General features: G+C 41.4%; 1 protein-coding gene across 2 annotated transcripts in view; it reads right to left on the bottom strand.

The window, feature by feature from the left end:
- The window catches only part of SRPX (sushi repeat containing protein X-linked), a 48,562-nt gene continuing 40,431 nt past the window's right edge, over window positions 1-8,131 (bottom strand). Inside the window, exons 5-10 of one of the 2 annotated variants that reach the window (XM_075174260.1) lie at window positions 7,922-8,048; window positions 5,811-5,932; window positions 4,950-5,129; window positions 4,359-4,492; window positions 2,907-3,028; window positions 1-544 (exon numbers count right to left, since the gene is read on the bottom strand). In XM_075174260.1, coding sequence (XP_075030361.1) covers window positions 364-544; window positions 2,907-3,028; window positions 4,359-4,492; window positions 4,950-5,129; window positions 5,811-5,932; window positions 7,922-8,048 — 866 coding nt within the window. In that variant the 3' untranslated portion in view covers window positions 1-363. The remainder of the gene's footprint in view (window positions 545-2,906; window positions 3,029-4,358; window positions 4,493-4,949; window positions 5,130-5,810; window positions 5,933-7,921; window positions 8,049-8,131) is intronic. The other variant, XM_075174268.1, reaches the window with a different exon arrangement.

Genomic DNA, 8,131 nt, shown 5'->3' with positions numbered 1-8,131 from the left:
CTGTTTGCAAAACAATATTTTATTAATAAAAAGACTTGTAAACAGTAAGAAAGAAATCCCAATTTTACACTGAATGAAAAATCCAAAATAAACTCCCAGAAACGTGCCTCAGTTCTTCACTCTGTACAAGAAATTCCATTGGGTAGTAATCCTACATACACATTTATCTAAAGATGGCTGAAAGTACAAAAAAGCATCATGCATACTTCTATGCAGAGCAGCTACACAGCCAGACAGACTGAACAACACACACCAAAAATCTGTACATCAGTGATTAAAAAAGCCATGCTTTGTGTAGCACCGAGGGGAGAATTATGTGGATTAAAAAAATTCACTGACAACTGCAAGCCCTGCAATCCTGAATTAGGGACATGACTGACCAATTTCTGCTTGCAGTTTCATCTCTTCTTTTCTCAAGGGAAAATTGTCAATAAGTGCAAAGAGCTCGGCTGGCGTTGCTGGGAAAGGATAGCGTTCCTTGTCCATTCCATGCTTGTCCATCACCACGATGTTGAAATTGTAATGGGGGATCCTCAGCAGCAGCCTGCAAAATAAGGAACTTGTTTTGTTAAAGCCCGTCATCTACCACCTGGGCACTTCAAACTAATAAAGGGCAAAACCAGCCTGTTGGGTCTAGGTAGAGGAAGGCAGGGATGGTCAGAGGGGGGCTATACAGGGTCCGCAGCTCTAAGAACAAGGAGTCAGATAGAGAGTGGGTGTCTGCATGTGCTGCAGGCTCTACCTCTGCATTAGGGAAAGCTCAAGGTAACTGCACTCAGCTCTCTTTTCTTCTCAGACCTTTAACTCATTATAGCACATGCCATTACCTATGGCTATCACAAGAGAAAAAAAAACCTAAGACAAAAAAGGTACTATACACATTGCCTAAAGAAAACCATTGCGATGGAGCTAGAGTTGCATGTAGACTATTCCCTTTCTTGGCTGCCACATGGTATAAAACCACAATGAGAAAAAGCAGGACAAAATTATTGGAGTCAGTTTTCATCACTTTCTAAAAATAACCATCTACCTGGTGGCAACTCCAATTTAGGAGAACAAAAGCCACTGCTACCACTTTCCTTCCAAGTGGTAAAAGGGGTCATCTGAGCTCCTTTGGAGATGCGACAGTTACAAAACTATGTCCTTGGTGCTCTTTTCATCTTTTGCTTGAAAGAGTAATGAACTAAAAGATCCTTAGACATGCAGTCAGTCAACATCATTGGTGTGGGGGAAATAAATTCAGGCAGCCGTGACAGAATGGTGTCAGGACAGGAAAGCTGCCATGAAGAAGAGGGTCTGGGGGGGTTGGTAAGGTGTGAAGCATCAAAATTGACCTTCCTCAGCCTTCTAACAAGTTTGAGTGCTCTAGGTGTCTTCTTGTTGCAATTAGGGAGCTTGGCTATTAAATTCAAACTAAAATAAAGTTTGAAGCTAAGCTATGGTGATAGGAAGCTACATTCCTCTTATGCCTCATCTTACCTAGGAAAAATGCTTACCCTTCTACAAATCCAAATGCTAACCTTCTGAGGTTTCCAAAGTTTTAACTAAGGTACCTGTGCTCATTAGTTTACATAATGCCAATTCTGGACAGCATCTTTATTCAAGATGTTTAAGGGTGCATTTCATTTTGGTTTAAGTGCCTTCCAGAACTGGAATGCTATAATTCACACACTGCAGTAACAAGAGAGAAAAATCAAACGGAAAACTAACTTTCACTGAGTGTAGGGCAAGTCATACCATACCAATTTCCAAAATGTGGCTCCGTTAAAGGTTGGCGGGGAGGGAGGGGAGGGAAAGAGTGTCACCAGAGCTTATTATTTTCTACAGAGCCACAAGAAAACCATTTCAACTTTAGTAAAAGTATTTTTTTGAATAAGAGAGAGGCTCTTTGTGCTCTCTTTTTCCTTTTATAGAGAACAAATGTTTTCATTTTTTGCAATCCAAAAAATCCTCTCTGACTTGTCAGGATTTTTTATTGTCCCCAAATAAAACTCGCTCCATTTCCTCAGGCATATCACAGAAGATGTTGCCGAAAATGCTCCTGGACTGTTTTCCTAACTACTACTTTCCCTGCCATTGAGGCCTTCACTTTTGGCTCTCGTAGTTCTCCTCTCCTGTCCCTAGGAAATGCTGGCACTTGAAGTCTCCCTTTCAAGTGAAAACCAACCCCCTGCCAGTCTAAAACCAAGTCAAAACAGTTTAGGCACCTCAGTAAAACTGCTGAATGTTGTAGTCAGGCTGGGGAGGCTGAGATAATTTCCCCTTTGAAATACTGCCCATATCATTTCTACATGTGGGACATCAAAGAGCAACCACTGCTTCCCCTTCTGGCCTGGCCACAGCCACCAGCAGCGCTGCAGAGAAGATGAGCTGTCACTGCCATTTGGCAGCTGCCCCAAGGCTGTCCTTGCAAAGTGACTGCGGCCTGTCATGACTGCATCAGACCAACTCCAGCACAAATACAGACATACTTGAAGTGTTTTCAGTGGCAGCACCCAAAAATACAGACCTATAACATGATCAAAGGGATACACAGGGAGTTTGCGTGAATTCAGAAATTCACTCAGTTTGAGCAAAGGGACAAGGAAGACGTGGCACTTGAAAGAGCGGCATAGACTTCAGCTTGTTTCACATTTACATGGGTCACAGCCCGTTTAAATATGAAACAAGCTGAAGTCTATGCTCTTCATTTCATAAATACCAAATGCCCATGAATTTGCAGTAGCTACTACACAGACAGAGAGCAAACTAACCCTGAAACTTACTCATCAACATCTACCTTCCAGTGTCTAGCTATATACGTTAGAGTAGAATATGTATATTTAGAGAGTAAGATGCAGGGAATCAAAAGCAATACATCATATATGCTAAGGTGCAAACACAACAGTAGCGAGAGCTTACTTTACCTGAGTTGCAGGGCAAGTGACGGGGGCAGCAGCTTTACACCTATTCTTCCTATCTGTGCTGGGAAGATACCAACCAATTCAACTACAGTAACATGTCGGAGGTCTAAACCACACTGTGCTGGCTGGAAGGGTTAAAAGAAGAAAAAGGTGTGTTAGTTATCAGTGAGAGAACAGAGGGTTGTTTTGAGCGTGCAGCGAGTGTTCATAAAGAGTCCGATCTTCTTATGTTAGTGAGATGGTTTAAACTGAAATGACAGCATACTTTGAAGTGTCTCATTTTCACTGTGAAGAACTAGAGCCTCATGACTCCAGGGGATGTTAAATGACGGATTCTTAACTGCTCTAAGAAAAACAACACACAGGGACCACCTAGGAGGAATATAAACTTGTCTTTGTAATGACATGAAAAGATGCCAGGATATTAAGCATTGTGCCAGTAATCTAATTTGGCAATCAAAGCAAGGTATGTGAAATGGAAGTTGACTGCAGAAAGTTTTCTTTCATGCCAACTTGTTTGACCACTGTCAAACAGTGGGAAAAGTACTACAGCCATTAAATTTAGTATTTTAAACTATTTAATTTTGATCAATATATTGAATTTTCCTGCCAAGCTAATCTAATGGGGGAAAAGAAGAACTTTTCTTTTTTTTTTTTTAATACAACTGTAACTTAAGCCAGCAGTTAAAAACATCAGCATGTTCATATCCCAATAACTATTTATACTGAATTTTGTTACAGTTGTGCGAAAAGAAACCAAGATAGAAGCACTTGCCGCTGTGAAAGAATACAGAACTGGCTCCCTTCCCTGAGGACACAGATACATTTCTGAGATACATCCCTAAGTCTAGCAACCCAACAAGAGCATCACATAAGAAGGACAATTAGCAGAAGTTTTCGTTTTTTTTTTTTTTTTTGGAACAAAACACCCCAGTGCTATCTCCAGCACTCTGGATGATTTCTATGCTGAGTCTCCGGTCCTTTGTTTGCTGATGCACTGGTTATTTCTGAAGCTATTCACGCTTCCTTGCCTTGTAGTTACCAAGTCTGTAAGCCTGGCTTGCATGAGCTGCAACCACTGAAGTGCTGGATTGGTTGGGGTTTTTTCCCAACTTCTTTAGGAGCTGAGTTAGGGATTGATTATTGAACACAAGTTAATAATAAATTAATTTGGGGAGCATGGAAGAGGGCCAGAACAGCTTGGGATTCAGCGACTGGTCAGTCAGAGGCAGCACAATCCAGAATGGAGCTGAATTAGAGACTGGGGAGATGTTTCAACTCAAACTCATGTAAAAAGGATTAATCCAGAACCGCTAGTGCTTCAGCCAGATCCTCCAGTGGCTGCAATGTAACAGCTGAAGTTTGCGGATTTATATCAAACAGTGGAGCTTGTCCTCTTCTGTTTTTCTTCAAAGAAATAAAATAGTTGAACCCCCCTGCCAAATTGTGTTTTACCTGCAGCATTCCCAACTGCATCCTGTAGAAGAAGTTGGCTGCAGTAGGAGTCGAAATAATTAGCAGTCTCCGCTTCTCATAAAATTGATCCAGAAGTGCAGCCGCAGTCCTCACATTCACATTAATATTCATGGCTAGAATTAAATTTAAAACAAAAATTATAGAGCATACTGAAAACAGATTTCTAAAAGCACAATCTGTTAGATAACAGAAGCACGAGAACAAGAAATAATAATAAAGAAGATATGGGTGAAATACTGGCCTCACTGAAGCCAACAATTTTATCTTAAGCTGTTCTGGCTTGCAAGATGGATTGACTCCAGAATGTGAAGTTTTGTAGAGAGCTTTGAGCTAAAACACACTACCAGTTGTGAGGTGCCATCATCATCCTAGGAAAGAGCAGCCAAAGGTGGCAAAGGCTTCAGCTATAAGTGCAAATTGGCAGAGGAGACAAGGATGTTAAGTTTCTTACCTCTAGGGCACTAAAGTTTGCAGCTGTATTTCACCCCACACCCCCTTCCCAAATTCTCACTGCCATGAGAACCATTGCTCTGGCAGCCTTTCTGGTAAAGTGGTGAAATACTCACTTACGTGCACAGGTTGGCTCCACTCCTGACCACCCCAAATTGTACTGGCATACCCTAGCTGGGCTTCCTTGCAGCTCGTAGCCACCAATGCAGGAGAACTCACATGTAGCACCATAGTTATTTCCATCACCTGAACACTTGATGTAGCCATTATCTGGGGCATTTAATTTCACACAGCGCCTGACTTTAAGCAAGAAGCAAAAAAAAAAAAAAAAAAAAAAAGGCAAGGCATGAGTCACCCTGTTTGTTACTAGGGTAGCATGGCCAGTGGAATACCAATATAGAAGACATTTTTTCTGTTTGCTTTCTGTATTATTAGACTCGTACCAAAAACCCCAACCAAACAAAAACTCCTCTTAACTCATATGTAAACTAAAATCATACAGATAGATAGATGTATAGCTGTATGCGATTGTGATATCCTGGTGACAAAAGGTCATGGAGCACAAAGAGAGCTGAAGCTGAAACCTACAGGTTTCATCTCTGCATATTCAACTCCAGATTTCAAGATCTGGACTTCTGAAAGGGCAGCCCTCCCTGACAGATGTGAGTCACAGCTGGAAAAGCTCCTTTGCGTACTTTCAGCAGCTCTCAAGCTAAGTATCAGGGAGGAGCCCGCAGGAGGGAAGGGGTGTGGAGCTGGAGGCAGGACTGATCAATGAAGCTCCTCCCTGACATGCAGAGTGCTGGCCACCCACCCCGCTGTGGGTCTGGCCCCCAGGGTCTTGAGCAAGACAGCATCAACATACAGTTTATATACACATACATATGCAGACAAATAGAGAAATGAGGACATTTCTCAAATTGCCTGCTAAGCCAGATGCAAATCAGTGACTGTATTTGTAGGGTAAAACACCATTCTTACCTCTGACTTTAACAAGAAATTTGCAAGTGCCTTTGTTTTCAGCTCTGTCATACACAGTATATTGGATTTTGTGGTCGCCTTCTGGAAAATGTGACCCTGGCGGCAGGCCTTTCAAAATAACACTAAAACAGGAGATAAACCAGGACAGACGTGCATAAATTCAGCAGTATTTTCCTACTGACAATGTTGTAAAAGCCTGAAAGTGACTTTTGTGGCATGCTAAGATTGTCTGGCTGTGCTGCATGACTGAAGACTGAGAGTAAGGAAAGGAAGAAGCTGGGCAGCTGTGTCCAGAGTATTTAAACTTGCTACCAACAGCCCACCCTGGAGTCCTACAAAAGGGTCCCACCCTGCTGAGACAAGGGAGGCAGAGCAGGCAGGGCCTGCTCACTTCCTATAAGGCAAGTGTAGCCAGGCATCACGCCATGCCCACAGGAACTCGAGCTTCCTTTTTCTTAAATAAGGAAAAGTCAAGATTGATCCTCCCTCCTTTTGTATCGTGAACAATCCATTGTCAGGGCTGCAGTGAAACCCAGAGCCGCCGGAGTGTTAAGAAAACTTCCAGCCTCTTACAATGGGGACATACCCCATCTGGCTCTTCTGCTCCTATGATTATACTAACGTACAAAAACGGAATAGAAAGTGAGATTTATCGTTACAGCAGGAAGGGTGTGGTGATCCACAGCAGCGTTCTTCACCTGGAACTTGTTCCTATCCTGCAAATGTGTCAGGAAAACTTAGATGTGTTAAACATATCCTCAGTACTGAAGCAGTGAGGTTGAGCAGTGTTCCAGGTGATGGGAAAGCTTACATACTCACGGGACTGCAGGACCCAGTGCATTTAAGGAAAGCACTGTACACTCTATAAAACATCACAGTTTAGCAAGACTTTATAAAGATAGATTTATGGAAAAGCTTCCACAGATTCAACACCTAGCCTCTTCAGAGCTGGGAACAGTTACTCATATGACAAAGTCTACATGGGATATTGCCCTTTTTTTTTTTTTGCCTGCCAGACATTATTTCATCAAAAAGACTTTGGAATTTCTTTATTGTGATGCTTTTCAAAGTTTTTATTTTATCAGGCTTAATTTTTTGTTTTATGCTGTTAATTGCCATAGAATTATCACATTAGACCTTAACAGCAATATTGTTTTTAATTGTGTAATGAATTCTTCTTTCTGACATTACTTAAACTGTAACAATAAAAAGGCAATGTCACTGCATCTTTCAACAGCTTTTTTGTATTCACATAAAACTGTAAACATCTTTGTGCTTACAACTTTGAGATTTTAAGTTTAACCAGTCCACCAATATAGAGTTAAAAGATGTAACTTGCTTAATGAAAAAAGCAGATTTTCTATACTCTTTCCATTACAATAATCTAGGTAGACTGCCATAAATCCTGCATGATCAAGATGGGAAAATCAGAGACAGTGGTACCATCACAAGTGCACCTTGCTCTTCTGGAAAATGTGTCTATAAAACCATAAAAATTGACAAGGAAATTTTGAAGAAAGTGTTAGGTTTAAATCCAATGTTTAAAGCTCCCCAAGTTTCAAATGAGAGGCATTACTTTACAAGTAACTGCAGAACGCTGTGACATTAGTACTCAGCACTACTTCAGGAAGAAGCCTAAAGTTGATTGTAGATATTGTTTTGTGACACAATTAATCTTGGTTTTTTTAAGGCAGTCAAAATTGCCTCTGCTGCTACCTCCAATGCACTATTATCCTTTCATTGTTATGTATAAAAGGTAACTTGCTGGAAGAAAACTTGTTGTATATGAGAAGAGACCCACAAAGAAGCTCCGGAAAATTTCACAGGTGCAGTCAAAATGCTATTGTCATTTATTCCATCAGCTCTAAAAAACCCACAATAATCTGCTACCCTTCTACATGCCAGGTCGTGAACGATTCAAGTTGTCAATTTTTAATTTTACAATTAAACATGCAATTCTTTACAGGCCATCCACATGTGACAGCTATAAATAACCATCTTGGATGAATTAAGGGGAAAGGGTACCTGGCCACCCTTATCAGCTGAATTACTAACCAAAGACCCCAGGAATAAAAAGGAGAAAATGCAAACATTTACAGATTTGCACCTACTCTGTCAGAATCCCGTCAGCAGTGTCCCGTCCCTCCGGGGTATCCCAGAACACTCTGGCTGTCAACTTGTTAGGCTCCGCGGTTTTCTCCTTCACACTCGGGCACTGGATTCTCGGAGGTTCAGTATCTGTTGAAATAAACGTCACAGAAACGGGCACGTATGCGTATGTTATAGCTACGCATTTTCTTCATAGCTCTTGCCCTGTTGCC

The sequence above is a fragment of the Calonectris borealis genome, chromosome 1, assembly GCF_964195595.1.
Source record: "Calonectris borealis chromosome 1, bCalBor7.hap1.2, whole genome shotgun sequence".
NCBI classification, from domain to species: domain Eukaryota; kingdom Metazoa; phylum Chordata; class Aves; order Procellariiformes; family Procellariidae; genus Calonectris; species Calonectris borealis.
Note: the sequence above shows the minus strand (reverse complement) of the source record. Positions and strands in the feature narration are given on the sequence as shown.